This window comes from Numenius arquata, chromosome 2 (assembly GCF_964106895.1).
Source record: "Numenius arquata chromosome 2, bNumArq3.hap1.1, whole genome shotgun sequence".
Lineage (NCBI taxonomy): Eukaryota > Metazoa > Chordata > Aves > Charadriiformes > Scolopacidae > Numenius > Numenius arquata.
This window is the reverse complement of record NC_133577.1, coordinates 108,126,700-108,141,850: the sequence shown is the minus strand read 5'-3', so window position 1 is coordinate 108,141,850 and position 15,151 is coordinate 108,126,700. Positions and strand designations below refer to the sequence as shown.

The window sequence follows — 15,151 nt, the reverse complement described above, 5'->3', positions numbered from 1 at the left end:
CCTCTAGATGTGCAGAAGGATACTGCCAAATGCATCACAGCATGACTGAGGGTGTTGTTCAATCTGGTCAAGAAGTGGTCTGTCAAATCTCTGTAGGAAGCACAATTACAGTTATGACCTTGCAAGATTCCTCAGGCAAGGGGATATGCTGCTCCATTTCCTGGTTTGTTTATCCATCAAAATCTACTCCTTCTTTAAAACAGCCTTTTTAAAGTCCCTCAGACTTTGCCAAGCATTAAAACACTCAGTACTGGCATACACAGCAGTCGTGCCTGGGAGCAAACACTTTGGAAAAATAGCTAAAAAGAATCTTTGAAGTGTTTGGAGAATTTTATAATGGGACCGTGATTTTCAAAGTACAGAATGTGCTACATTTCATGCCAATTATAAGACAGAGATGTGCATTTAGTGGTTTTATTTTCTTTGCCAAGCTAAATTAGACATTTATTTTCTTTTACAGATAAACTAACACTACAAATTGAGAGCAGCAATTGTATTTATCATCTTCATTGGCAAGTCCATCAGGAAAATTCTTTTTTTATTCTTTATTAATCTGAATTCCCATTTAACGTGTACTGTTCTGCATAATTATCATATTTTCCATATTCTGATTTTATATTTAGATAATACAATGTGTGAAAACATGAGCTTTAAAGCACTAGTTTTGAAGACAAATTTGTTCCCATAAAAGAGCTATTATCAACAAATATCAGAATGTTGTGAATTTATATAAAACACCAAGCAGCTCTTCAGCTAGTAAAAAACAGTGAGAAAATGAGTCAAATTACAGTCTGTATGCACTTATTTTTAAAAACTACTCTAAAAGTATCCCTTGTCCATACAGATCATATTCTTTATATAGGATATAGTTCTTGAGAACTGGTGGAAGTGGAAACTTCTTCATGGATGACAGTTTCTGGAGTCTCCTTAACCCCAAGAGTTTACGTATTTTCAGACGACACAGATGTTTCAATGGGCGAGGATTATCTAAAAATAATAGTGAGAGAGAAATGGTGGAAAAATCAATGCCATTATTAATGACTGTAAGTCACTTCACAATTCCCCTAACTTGCTCTAATAAAATTAATATCAAAATCTATTACCTTGGGACATTATTATTTTGCCACTTCTGAATAAAATAGTATTTTTTCACTTCAAAATTGTAATGATACATGTTGTTGATATTAATCAAACTTCTTCCATAAGGTATCTGCCTTTTTTTGTCTTACTTTTGGACATATGCATGCTGTACTCTGTCTGCAAAGTACCCATCTGAACCACCTAAGCAAGGACCTTATTTAGCATAATCAATGGTGACTGATGAACAATCTCTCTTTCCCCAGGTGCACATCTTAATAATTGCACACTGAGGCACCTTCCATTTCTGCTGTATCAATAAGGCACTGGGACCAGACCTTGCCATGCCTGGGCTGCTGAGTTTTCTGAACAAATACTTCTTATCACAATTTACATCAGTCAAAGAGCTCAGTTTAATTTAGCCTCCCTGAATATCACAAAACCTTTCAAGGTACTTGAAATATTAGTTGTTAAGACTATCAAATTATTTTGATGCTCCTGTGACACTAACAAAAAGGACTTTCTCTGTGTTCCAGTGTAAAATACAAAAGCAAAATTAAATACACTGGGTATCAGTTTTAAACATAAATGTTTTGCTCTTTAACAGCTGATGTTAAATCACATTCTATTTAAATAAAAAAAATCAAGTAAAATTAATTCACGCAAAGAGAACATTTAATACATTCCCTAACAGACTGTCTTTTAGTTAAGGTGGGTGACACCTATCGCTGGTGCCACTAATGGTGGAAGGTCCAGGCTAATGTGTAGAACTTCAAAAGTAAAGTATACATAAGAAATAGTATTCAATTAAGGTATTAGTAATTGCAACTTTAGATGTATATCACGTAAATCAGAGTTAGACTGTGATGGTACACTCATTGTCACCACCTTCCACCTTGAATATAACAGGATCTAAAACATGCTCCTATGATAATCCTTGAATTATTAATAGACTTGAGAGATCAAGGGAGCAAAAAGAAGGATAGAAGTGTGAGCAATATTCCTCAATAAAAATGTTGTGCCCCATAGCTGTGCAATCACATGGGTTAATAAGGAATTTGAGAAGTACCTCAGTGGTCTTGCTTAACTCAAAGGGCTTCTTACAAAACAATGACATTCCTTATGAGATTAATTTTCACCAGGTGCACGTTTGCCATATTCCAGTCTGATTAACTACTTTATGACCAGTAGCAATAGGTAAAGATCCATCTCAATGCGAGGACTGGATGACAGGCACACCCTGGTTCTCAGCTAGTACACTCCTGGACTGCCAGAACACTTTGGATGAATGTGACCTGACACAATTTAAGTCTCCTATAATAAATCATAACATCATTAACTGGAAGGTAGATATTTACCCAATATCTGACGTATCTCTGTCCATTCTTTCTGTGTTTCTAAGACAAACTTAATTTTTGTGCATAGAGGAACATAATCCATGTAATCTATAAAAACACGAACCACTTTTCCTGCTAAATGTTTCAACCAAGGAACAGCAATAAAGTCACAGAACTGAAAGGGAAAACACATCAAGTCATAATTTCAAAATCTGTGCAGAAGAATGCCAAAATTTTAAAGCAATTACACAAGATAATTTAAACAAAGTATTAGCATTGATCTTTAACAGTCATAAATTGATGCCTAGGTAGGTTACTTATCCCTTATTTATCCCCTACTTATCCCTTAATTCATCTGGACACGCCTGACGGCTAGTAATTATTGTAACACTGCTGTAATTTGCAGCACTGTTTTGTTCACCAGTGATGTCTCTTTGGAAACACATTTACTCTATTCGTTAGGACAGGAACAGACATTCCAGAATCCCACCCCATGATTTCTTAAAACTTCCTTCCTAAATTTCTAATGTATGAACTCCAATCTCAAACCACTCTATGTACATAATTTTCTCTATCTCAGAGTAGAAAATGAAAAATGGCCATTTTATTTTTAGGACATTTTTAAAAAGGATTTTGCAAGTATATTTAATCTTAATTCTGCACAATAATGTGGAGTGTTTAAAGCTGGCTAATGAAAAGAGCAAAGTGAAGAGAAGGAAGGAAAGTATATATTTACTGGATTATCCTTTATTACAGAAGAGGTCCATCCTGGGAGAATCTCTTCCTCTGGAGTTGACCACACAAAAGAATTTCCGAAGACATCTTGATGCATACAGTCAAAACACATCTCCACATTATATCCATGATTGAGCAGCAGCCTCAGCATCACCTCGTCATTCAAAGCGTACTGAATGGTGCTGGGGAAATGGGTATCATTGACCAACATAAAGTAGCAATTGACGTTTGCTCCATAGGATAGGAGCAGCCTTACAATTTCATGGTTGCCAGCTCTCACTGCCACGAGAAGACAGTTTAAAGGATCCTTGTTTGGATTTGCCCCTGCTTTGAGCAATATTTCTGTGCAAAGAATGTCATTGTTAGAAACAGCAAAATATAGCGCAGTTCTCCTTTCATCATCGTAACTATTCGAAATGTGTTCAGCCAAGAGAGTATTGACATCAAACCCATTTTCAATGAGCAGCTCTAGACACTGCGAGTTCTGTCCCTCTGCTGCTGAGTGAACAGGGCTTAACCCGCTTTTCTGGATTGCCATTTGGGATGTGACTGGAATGAGGTACTTCAGGGCCCTAAAAAACAGTGCATAAAACTAGTTAGGCATCACTTCCCTGCATGAAGAAAATGACCCTCATCCAGCCATATGCTAAATTACCAGCTAGACACTTTACACAAGAAGATGCAAACACAGAAACACCAGTTTGGAGCACTGTCAAATAGGACCTTCTGTTTAAGCTATTTCAGTGGTTTTCACTTAGTTCTAAGGAATATGTTTTGTATTTTGCTTTGTTTATGCCAAAAAAACACTTAAAAGTTAATTCAAACTAATGTAACATGGGCACTTCTGAAATAATAGTGATCTACACATTTGCAAGTTTACCGCAGTCGCCTTCAATGTGACCTGGTGCCATATCGTATCTTAAAGAAAATGTAAAGTCCGAGCTCATACTCACAGGTAATGCCCCTCATAAGCAGCTTTGTGTATGGGAAGCAGTCCTGCCTTGTTAGGCACATTGCCACTTCCTCCATACTCCAAAAGAAGGGCTATGCAGTCTGGATTACCTCCTCCAGCTGCTTCAAACAGTATCGATGCACCATCGTCTGCTAAGGCCTGGACATCTCCACCTTGAAGGAGGACATGGAGTTTATAATTATATCCAAAATCATTTGCAGATCATCACAAAAACAAGCCCAGAGAACTTTCCTCTTCATTTTCAGATGTACTTAAGTTAAAACTTTACTAAAACAAGAAAGATTTCCTGTGGCAAATATAAAACTCAAAGGCAAAACAAGAGTTGTACAGATACAAGTTGATGCTCACCTAAGCGGGGTCTGCTTTGACTGTATTATACCTGAGGATTTTCAAAATTCTTGCATATTTTGAAAATACTTCATTTCATTAACTAATACCAATATAATTCTGTACAAGGGAGGGAGAGAGGGAAGAAAGAAGGGAGGGAGGGAAAAGGAGTGGAGAGAAATAAAGAAGGGCAAGAAGGTCTCTCCTTGACTGAAATGGATTGGTATCAACTCTCTCACACGCATTATGGAAACGTGTAAGCATCCCCCCAGTCTAGCAGGAACACTCACAGATGCTTTCTTTCCTTCCAAGAAACCAAATCTTCTCATTCATCACTACTCTTTCTTTCCTTTTCCATGATCCCCCTAAACCACCTCAACAACGAGGCAAGATGTATGGCAGCGCAGAGGTGTATTTCCCTTTTACCTGACTACACACCTTTATGAATAAGATGTTCCAGCACATCACAGTGACCATACTCAGCAGCAACACCCAATGGTGTTACTCCATATCCATCCTTAAGGTTCACATTTCCACCATTTTTCAGAAGAAGAGCAACGATGTCTTTGCGTCCCTGCTTTGCAGCTTCATGCATTGCTGACCAACGTTTAACGCACGGCTGGTGGATGCTACAGTTGTGTTTAATCAGTGTGGATGCCATTTCAAAGGAGCCCCTTCTTATAGCTTGAAGATATTTTAAAAAGGAAAAAAATAATGCGATTACATTTTCAGGTATGTTGTCTTGAAAGTTAAAGACATCTAGTAAGTTTAGAAAAGCTTTTCCTTGTACACTGATATGAGGAAATTAAAAAGATTTCCAGTCCTAGAAATCTGGGAATTCATTTTACTGGCAAATAAATAGCAATGTCAGCTGCTCAGGAAATCAAGGGAAACCAAAACAAGCTGGAAAATATGTGAGTTTGGAGCATGGAGGGCAAAAGCAGCATCAGTTTGATTCTGAGAAAGCAGAAGCAGGTGTATCACAAGGAAAAGCAACAATAAAAGTAACATAAAATTTAATATGGTTCTTACTTCTAAAGTTGGTGCAAACATAACTGTGTCCCCAGAGAATTCCACTTGTGACTTTGTCACCTGGTAACTCTAATCCTAGAGTGTGCTCAGTGGCCGTTGTCAGCCAAAGTAGAGTTGACATCTGTCATGCTTAAAGGCCATGTTCTGTCCTTTTGAGGTTCAGGGTTTGAAATATTCATGGATAACTACGTCTGCAAATTATTTACACAGAAAGTAGTTATCCTGAGTTAAGATTCTAATTTTACTTCTGGACTACCCTTTGGAATAGCAGATCTCTCCACTGACTGGTGGGGCACCTGAGGGAGATCAGCATCATAGGGTGAGCAAATTTAATTTTTGTGAATGTCCCATTATACAAGTAAGAAGGTTTTTAAGAGGCAACAGTCTTCATAATTATCCACAATTGCTTTGAAGTAGAGTATTACCAAATGTACCTGGAAGCAGAAATCATCCCACCAGATACTTCTTCAGAATTTATCTTCGTACTGAAGAGCCCTTTAACCCAAAGCTTTAAAATTAAAAGGAGTAACTAAATCATGAGTATCATCTTATTAAGCGTTAAGCACCTGATCCTTGATTTCACTAAACTAAGATTGAAATGTATGATGCACAATATTTACACCCACATTTTCAGTGCCAAGTGACACAAAAACATAGAAAGCATCACATAAACAATACATAGCTGACAAATATCATTTTCAGGAGTTTGTATAGAGAAATATTTAGGGAATCAAATTGTCATTATAAGGGGGAAAGACCCTTTTCTTAAGTTCTAGTTACTCTTTTCAGGATTCACTAAAACCAAAGGCTGAAAATAGCTTAAAAGTTTCAGTCTTGCAATTATTCAAAATTGCTGAGACAACGCAAAGCAAGACATTGCAGAGGAACCCTCTAGAAATACCTCAGGGCCTTAAAATGTTAATGCAGTAATCACATCTTATGAAAGTTAACAAAAATCTAGAGAACTGAATATTTTAATATGGATAACTGTATTATATATTTTATTTTCTTATATTGTATTGATTTCATTTCATTGTCCTCAGAAGAATGGAGATATTTGGACATTCAACAGAAATTAAAAGCTGATACAGCTTAATTGCTCATGTATACTAAAACTCATTTAAGCCTATAAATAGCATAAAATCTTCCAAAGGAATCTTCTTTCTTTAGATTGGGGTATTACTTAGAAATGCAGTCAAAGTTCATTTTCAGTGCAAGAGGGGAAGGAAACGAGATGGGAGATTTTGAAATTGAAAATACCTGCCCACTCCCAAATAAATCATCTGATAAAACTAAAAAGCTCCAATAAACTCCAGGCCTCCAGAAAAAGTACATTCAAGTTAAAGCAACAGCTTATTCTTGCACCATACTTTTACCTTAAGGTGGTCAAGTAGAACCAGGTTGCTAAAGGTCTTAGAGCACCTGAAGATACCAAGAAAGTGCCTTGAACAAAAAAATAGATCCTATCACCTGCAGCATAAGGAGAAACTTTATGAGCAGCTCAGTGATCACCTGAAGCATCACGAGTGTTGAACTGAACGCTGGGCATTTACAAAGATAACCAGCATCTAAACCACACAAGGCAACAGGAGCACTCGGGTGAGCACTTAGTGGAGGGGAAGCACTGCCATTCACTTTATTTAAACCCAGAGAGAGGAGGCAAATACCAATAAGAAGTGGAGTTTCTCCTTTGTCATTTGTGGTATTGGGCCAAACACCCTTTTCCAATAAGGTTTGTACATTTTCCACAAAGCCAGCTTTTGCTGCCAAAGTTAATGGTGTTTCTCCATCGCATGTTTTGTATTCCCACATTGCTTTATAAGATGCTAGAGGTAAGAAAGTGAGAAAAGTTAAAAGAAAATTAAAGCACAAGACTGCTAACATATACACATATCCCAGAAATGCTTAAATGCTAAGTCTTTATGAAAATTACTTGAAATAACACTTAATTTAACCTAACTAGTACTGCCAAACACACTGAGTACTGCACAGGAATTTTTGCTCTGTCTGTAGGTTTCTGAACAAAATGTTAAAAATGGTCCATTGCTGGTGTAAATTGATGCCATTTTCCCCAAAAGAAAATTTGCCTGAATATTTATACAACATAAGCAAGATGCTCCGTGGAGGATTTGCTCATACTTTTTTTAGTAAACAGTTCTAGCCTGTTGTTGTGGATGGCTGCTTATTGCTCTATGTTTCTCTGCTGCTCCCTTTATCTTGTGGGATATTTTTACCTTACTCACCATCTAAAATGATTTCAAGTATTTGCTGAATTGGCTGAGCTGCAGCCTCATGCAGTGGAAACCACCCTCTTTCATCAGCTTCATCCAAAGCATATTTCCGTTTCACAAGTTCTTGGAGCTCAAATACATGACCTTAAAAAATCCAAAAGATAAAGGAGATGCAGTTGGAAAAATAATATATGGAAAGCTCAGTTTTGCAAAGGGATGATTTTATTTTAGGGTTTTTACCTTGCTTTATAGATGTTACAATTTTCCTATTCTCCTCACTAGGTGGTACAAAACTATCCAAAAAAAAGCAGAAAAAAAATATAAACAAAAAGTAGATGCACTATATTATTTATTCAATATTTTCCTTTAGGTTCTCATCTCAGCCAACTCTCCTTTGAATACATCAGCTACAATCTTGATTAGCCTTGTGACCTCCTAAGTTACAACTGTTCTGTGGACATTCGGAGTACTCAAAGTTCTCCAGTTAGGCACAATTCCTGCTGCGGGCTGACCTGATAAAACTCCTAATTTGGTAAAGAAAAAAAATATATCTGTATTTGCCCCATGCTACAGAAATAAGCCCTTCAGATTCAGAAATGTTTGAGAAAAGCAAGATCGACAGTCGTATTTTGTTTACTCCTTTAAATCACGGCTTCAGACTGCTTTACTGAGAAAGAGGCGTAACTGTCAAACTAAGAACTCTTTTAAGCATGACACAAGGCACTAAATATCAATGTTAAATATAAACACTATTAAAATATGGCATAATATCTAACACACAGTGAATTGACAGTACCTGTCATTAGAGCTGGAAGACACTGGTGGTTTGGCCCCATTTGATTCTTGTATGCTGAGCTGTATGGCATACTCAGTGAGCAGATCTTCAACCAAGTCTTCTCTTTCATCCATCATTTTTTACAGTGAGCTAGAATGATAAGCTATTTCGAAATACACACAAAAACATACTGCTAAGGATCACCTCTCACTTAAGGTATTTTTTATAATAAAATCAGGTGTTTTCATAAATTTAATTTAATAATGCTTTGGTGAGTTTATTCCTATTTAAAAATGATAAAATCCCTGTTCAAAAACAGTGATAGAGAAGAAAACAACCCTGGAAACATTTAGTACTAGACATGCCATTTAGGAAAAGCTCTTTTTATTGTTCACACACTACATTTGGCATCTATAGACAAATACTGGACAATTTATGAACCATAAAAAGAAAGTTCTCCTCTTCAGAAAGCTGTGATCATCACATCAGTGAATATATGATTTCCATACAAGCATGAATAATGAAGTTATCACCGCATGAGCAATTCCTACCAAGTACAGGCATTCACAGGGAATTCATGAACATAAACACATATACATTTAAAAATTATAGGAACAAAAAAGAAAAACACCCAAATTGAGAATTATTTACAGAAAGGGTCTGCAGTTCCAAATGAAACACATGATCAGTTCTAAGGGTGATCACACATTGTACTTATTCAGGATTTATACAAACATCATGGCAGAGAAGCTCTGAACTAACTTGACTCTTTTGCATGGGGAAAGAGCATTTTTTCCCCTCTTCCTTCACCCTGGGTGGCACCACCAGCAGATACAAGATGGATCCACCAACCAGTCCTGTTTGGACACAAGATTTCAGCGTGCAAAACCCACGGCATGTCAGTCTAGGTGGTGACACGTCATCCAGTTCTAAATTCAGAACTTTACTATCTTTCAATAGTTAAACAGGGACTTTTAAGAAAGATGGAGACAAAGATGGGGACAGACTTTTTAGTAAGGCCTGTAGCAATAGGACAAGGGGTAATGGCTTTAAACAGAAAAAGTGAAGATTTAAATTAGGTGTAAGGAAGACATTTTCACTTTTTACAATGAGGGTGGTGAAACACTGGCACAGGTTGCCCAGAGAGGTGGTAGATGCCCCATCCCTGGAAACATTCAAGGTCAGGTTGGACAGGGCTCTGGGCAACGTGATCTAGTTGAAGATGTTCCTGCTCATGGCAGGGGAGGTTGGACTAGATGACCTTTAAGGTCCCTTGCAACCCAAACCATTCTATGATTCCATAAAAAGTTTTCAGTTGTAACCTGTATTCACCTCTCCTCTTCTGGAACTGGATGGGGATGTTTTCTCAAATGAAAAATAAGGGAATTGAGATGATACCAAATGCAAAACCTACTTTATGTTGATGTAATAATGTACAAGATTTTTGGACTTCACGGGCAGGTAGTGGTACAACAAAACATTACAACAGTTTGTGTCATTATCACTTTTAATGATGATTAATATATTTTAAAATAAAATCCACAAAAAATTGCAAATCTTGCTTTATTTTTACAAGGCCAAAGCATGGTCTGTCAAAGCAGACTAAGGTCTTTGGAGCCTCTGCACTTCTGCGGTCACGAAGTTTAATGGACATTCACAGGAGTTCAGTTCACAAGCCCGGGTGATGGTCAAGCCACGCCAGCTATTATTTTCAAGGTGTGAGAGTAGCTGGGAGGCTCAGTGGATTAGTACCGGAGTATGTCAAACCTTTTAACTATAGTCACCAGCTTAAATTCAGTCTGCTTATATCACCAACTTTAACTGTGGCTTATGATCCCTATGCTTTTTGCTAGTGATATCACATCAACTGAACGCCTTGCTAGTAAATTATAACTATCATTGGAAGGTCAGCAATGTTGCTCTTTACAACATCTTCCTGTAGGTTCCTGAAGTGTAAAATGTAGCATTTGTATATTATAAAAGATATATAAGCAACAAAAACTTAAGTTAATACATGCCTAGCTGTACCTACCCAGGGTTTTACAAGTGGGCTTTGGGTTTTGCCAAAGGTTCTCTGGTTCGATCTTAGTGGCTTAACACGTTTAATCAGACTAGGGACACAAGATGCTGAATTAATTTTTTAAAAAGTTTTAAACTACTGCTCCCACAGTTTACACAGTAATGTACTGTATCTACCACACAGAACACTTACCATCGTCAAAGTGTTGCACAAATATTAAACAATTATACTAAGCATCTGTTGTATGTTTCTCGCAGAATGATGACTGTGGGGTTTCCTAGTCATTTTGCAAATAGAGAAGGAACATTGTAGAAATTATTTGGAAGCCATTTTTAAAAAGTTATCTTCAAGGGAAAAGTGCTAACCAGATTTCTTTTTAGACTAATCTCTGCATTGTTCCCGTAAATAATAAGTCAATCAAAGTACCATAGCCAATATTATAATCCCATCCACAAACACTTTACTACTTAATATATTATGATAAAGCTTGCAAACCCAAATTAAATTATCAATGGCTTAGAGTCAGAATGACTCAGAAGCCAAAAGTCTCGGATTCAGATTCACACATAATGCAGCTTCCCACCTCTTTCAATACGTACTGGAACCGTGGCCGAGGTTTTTAACTGCAAGGATGGACAATCTGAAGGAAAGTGGAAAAAATATCCACTTCAGTCCCATTTTCTTTGAAGGAAAAAATATACAACTTTGGTCTTGCCTGCCACCTCTGAGTGCAAAAAAAAATCCACAAATAATAAAAAGTATTCATGTACACATTGTCTTTTGGAGCTTCGAAGAATAGCCCATTATGTTGTTCATAAAAGACCATACTTTTCTGAAGGGTTCTCCCTTCCTTTTGTGTCTCTGACCAAAGCTCCAGCATAACAGTCCATAAGATTTCACACATTAAGTCAGACTGATGAACTGGTCAGCACAATGCATACACACGTACCAAAATCTTTCACATCCTACCTAATGTTAAATCTGCTGCACATCGTATTAATGCTTAGAAGTTCTCAAAGCTATGTTCTGGCATACTGAAGTTTAGGTAGAATTTCGCATGCAAAAAAGATTTCTGAAATTACCAAGAACACTGACAGACTGACTTCCTGTTGGACAGAACGGACAATACGAACTTCTCCATAATTCTAAAAAACAATGATAACAATGTTCTGAAACTCTTATGATCAAAACAAGCTTACAAAAGCCAATCAAGTCTGTTGCAGCAATAGGAAATTAATAAGAAATGGGGTGGGTGGGTTGGGGGGTGTGTGTGGTGTGTTACATATAGTTTGCTTTATGCAGAAAGGAAGGTATCCAGATATCCCACATCAAACTCCCAAGGCGTACTACAAAACATAGCAACTTCAAAAAACTTCTACACAAAACAAAGCAGCTGACCTTTTTTTTTTTTTTTTTCCTAAATGTTGCCACAGGTTTCTTATTAACCAGAATGTAAATTTCTCATCATCAATAAGGCCATGAAAATGAGCCCCTCTTCTTCATCTCTTGTTGGCAATGCACTTTGCTGACAGGCAGGAGAATTCTGAGTTGAGGCTCTGTGCATTTATCTTCACATTTTGATAGACGTTTTGCTAATTCTGATAGCACCTGAAAGGTTCCATTATTTAACCCACAAATATACACTCTTCTGAAGATTGACAAACCTTTTAGACAGCAAAGATAAAATCTCTTTTGGACTAGCAGTTTTAGAATTGTATGTCGATAAACACATCTACAGCCTCTTCCTGCCACCATTTTAGAATGAACTAACATTTCACTGGCAGCTGGGAGATGCTCCTAATGAGACTAAACAGTTACTTTATATAAGATAAAGAAAAATGTGTAATATTCATAATCTCACTTCCTGCACAACATCTTAAAGGCAAGCAGAAGCTACCTTCCCTTTCTTCACACCTTTTCTTTTGAAAACCCTCTATTTGAAGACTTCATGCCATTGCTGAAATTTTTGAAGCGTTTTTTGAATGAATCATGATCACCCTATAAGATCCACATGGATGGACCTTCATGCCCTGCAAGCCCTACTGAAGTTTCTGTCCTCAGGAGAATTGAGACTGAAAATTATTATACTACAGCCCACCATATTTACCCCAGTGCCTGAACCAAAAAGGCTCCTGAAGACTTATATAGGCCTTTGACTAGACCCCCACATTGTAAAATCTCTGAGAAAAGGCTGTTTTGGTATATTACAGTATCTTTATGAAGATGTTCACATATGGTCTAGTCCTGTGAGGTGATCAACACCCTCCAACATCACGGATTCCAAGAAGAGCTAAGAACACAGAGCATCTTGCAGGACAGTCATTTAATAAGAAAATCCTTTTATTTTGGGAAAAAATATATATTGCCTTTCTACCTCCCCTCTATCTCCAAAAGATTAGAGGAAGAAATCAGTTTACAGATTGTCATAGAAACTTGTTTCCTTTTTTCTGGTCATACAACATCTGTACCCGTTTGGTCAGCTATCTGCTGCTTTCCTGTATTCCCCAGAACTGATTATGCCACAGGCAACACAGAGCTCTGCTTGACCACAGACTTAACCGGGAAGGTCTTAGATGAGGAACGTTTCAGAGTTTTTGTGTGTACTGTTTTCAGATTATCTTAACCCTCAAAAATTAATAATATATTATAAAATGAGAAAGGTGGTAAGGTAGCAGATGACTGTGACACGGCAGAGTAAGTATAAGGCAAACAGCTCACCACAGCACAAGTGCAGGACACGTTGCCAGGGGTCTATACATGCTTTGAGAGCCTGATTTGCTATATCACCGCTGGTAATACACTGTGCTGAGGTGACAAGGTCCAACTGAAGCGTGAATGTTCCACTAGGATCACAGTGGAATATAACAGCACAGCTGGTACACCGAGTAGCAGGAGAGACATCCCTGCTACATTACGTGATGTGGCAACGAACAGGCTAAAACGCTCAGTAGCAAAATCTTCTTCTGTTCAAGAATGGAAGGTTCGTAATTACAGACCTAGGCACTAGATCACTAGAAACAATTGCAAATGCTTCCTCTAAACAAGTTTCAGTGTTTGTATTACAAAGAATCCTTTCCTTAAATAACATTTGGAATAGTCTGATATTTTTCTGATATTTTTCCCATTTATACCTGAAAAAATAAAGATATTATTTTTGGCTGTTTTCCTTAAAAAAAAAAAAAAAAAAAAAAAAAAAGTTTTGCTCTCTTAAATTAAGTTACTGGGTTTTCACCGAAAAAAAATCTGAACTACTTGTTAATCATGCAAGTTGTATTTTTCCTTGGAAAGAAGTGTATCGAGCGTTCATCACTCTCTCAAACACATAGGTATAAAGTTAACGTTATGTGAGTGTTAATGTTATTCTAATTTCTTATCCTTAAAATAAACTAGACAATCCCAGCTTTACTCTCTATAAATAGCAGGCCCTTAGGCATGCAAAGAGGTTATTCATAGCAATAAAATAATTAATAGCAATCTAAATTTGGACTCAGTCTATTAAATGTTACAGTTTTAAACTACTTCACTGTTAGTCTAATTGGCGAACATAACATATAGTCTCACCTTTTCAACCCATTATCTTGCCACTGTTACTCTGGGGCCTGCATTTTGAACAGTCAGGAATGGTGCCCTGCAAGCTGATGTGTCCTGTGATACTTCTAAAATTAAATACGCAGTTGCTAGATAAAATAAGGTCTGACCTTGTACAACTGTAACATAAGCAGACGCGACTCACAGGAAAGTATTACACATGACTTCTCTAAAATCTCGTCAAATGTAACACGAGGTCTGGATGGTATAATAAGACCATCTGTGCCCTCATTGGTTCAACAACTCTCATTAAGAAAATAAATTATTTGCCAACTTAAACAAAATCTGGTAACACATTTACATAAATTAAAACAAATCTGAGAAGGTTTTGCCTTCAACTAGTTGGTGATCCTGCTATATTACATCACAAAACACTAATCTCTCTCTCTGAGACCAATATGATGCAAAGATTTACAGATTCAATGACAGCCAATTATAGTACTTATTTGACTCGATTTAGTAACTTGAAGTAGGCCAAAGAAGCAGGAAGCACAGCACCACAAACAGCAGTGATGCAAAAGCAGAATAACCCAAGAGTAACATCAAGAACATCAGTACCCAGTAAGTTAAATCACAAGCACGGGATAAAGAAGCTGGAATTTTTTCCTGTAGCTAGACATACACGTCACTGATGCAATAGCTCTGTTTTGGTTTTAACCAATTACTTACTATCTTTACCAAAGTGAACAGACAAAAAGGCAACATAACAAACTGAAACAACAAACTTCCAACTTATTTTTAATTGTTGTGATGAAATGAAATTGTACACTGTGAACTCTTCAGTGCCCCATGATTCACTTGCATTTATAGAACCATAAAATTGTAAGCTTAACTACGGCACTACGTGCATTCCAGCTTCAGACATAAGATCACAAAAACCATTTAATGATGATAAATAATATTCATTGCAATTTCTTTTGCCACTGCGACCTAAGTAAATGTGGTGAGCCTCCAAAAACACCCAGTACAACAGAAGCAGACAAACAGTGCTAAGGCCCTGCTCTACTGTTGGCTAAGAGCTGCTAAGAACAGAAATATATTCTTATATAATAAAAA

The 15,151-nt window shown here is 37.1% G+C and overlaps 1 protein-coding gene across 3 annotated transcripts; it reads right to left on the bottom strand.

Annotated features, from left to right (window-relative positions):
• Window positions 1–314: 314 nt before the first annotated feature.
• Window positions 315–14,165, bottom strand: ASB15 (ankyrin repeat and SOCS box containing 15). Of its 3 annotated transcripts, XM_074166328.1 has the most exons (10): window positions 14,069–14,165; window positions 8,509–8,650; window positions 7,953–8,005; window positions 7,725–7,856; window positions 7,149–7,307; window positions 4,888–5,133; window positions 4,103–4,274; window positions 3,151–3,721; window positions 2,436–2,589; window positions 315–987 (listed from the first exon to the last, which is right to left on the bottom strand). In XM_074166328.1, the coding sequence occupies exons 2-10, from the start codon at window positions 8,622–8,624 to the stop codon at window positions 815–817; spliced, it is 1,776 nt and encodes a 591-aa protein (XP_074022429.1). In that variant the 5' UTR covers window positions 8,625–8,650; window positions 14,069–14,165; the 3' UTR covers window positions 315–814. The 3 variants fall into 3 exon arrangements, with proteins under 3 accessions (XP_074022429.1, XP_074022444.1, XP_074022436.1); XM_074166343.1 differs by lacking the exon at window positions 7,149–7,307; XM_074166335.1 differs by lacking the exon at window positions 14,069–14,165 and having other exon boundaries at window positions 7,953–8,020; window positions 8,530–8,621.
• Window positions 14,166–15,151: the final 986 nt, after the last annotated feature.

Excerpts from the sequence above, each read along its gene's own strand:
- ASB15 (XM_074166328.1), bottom strand. The coding sequence starts at position 8,624 with ATGATGGATGAAAGAGAAGACTTGGTTGAAGATCTGCTCACTGAGTAT. Across the intron at positions 8,006-8,508 it reads TCTTCCAGCTCTAATGACAG|TTTTGTACCACCTAGTGAGG; the intron begins GTACTGTCAATT and ends TTTTTTGGATAG. Across the intron at positions 7,857-7,952 it reads TGTAACATCTATAAAGCAAG|GTCATGTATTTGAGCTCCAA; the intron begins GTAAAAACCCTA and ends GGATTTTTTAAG.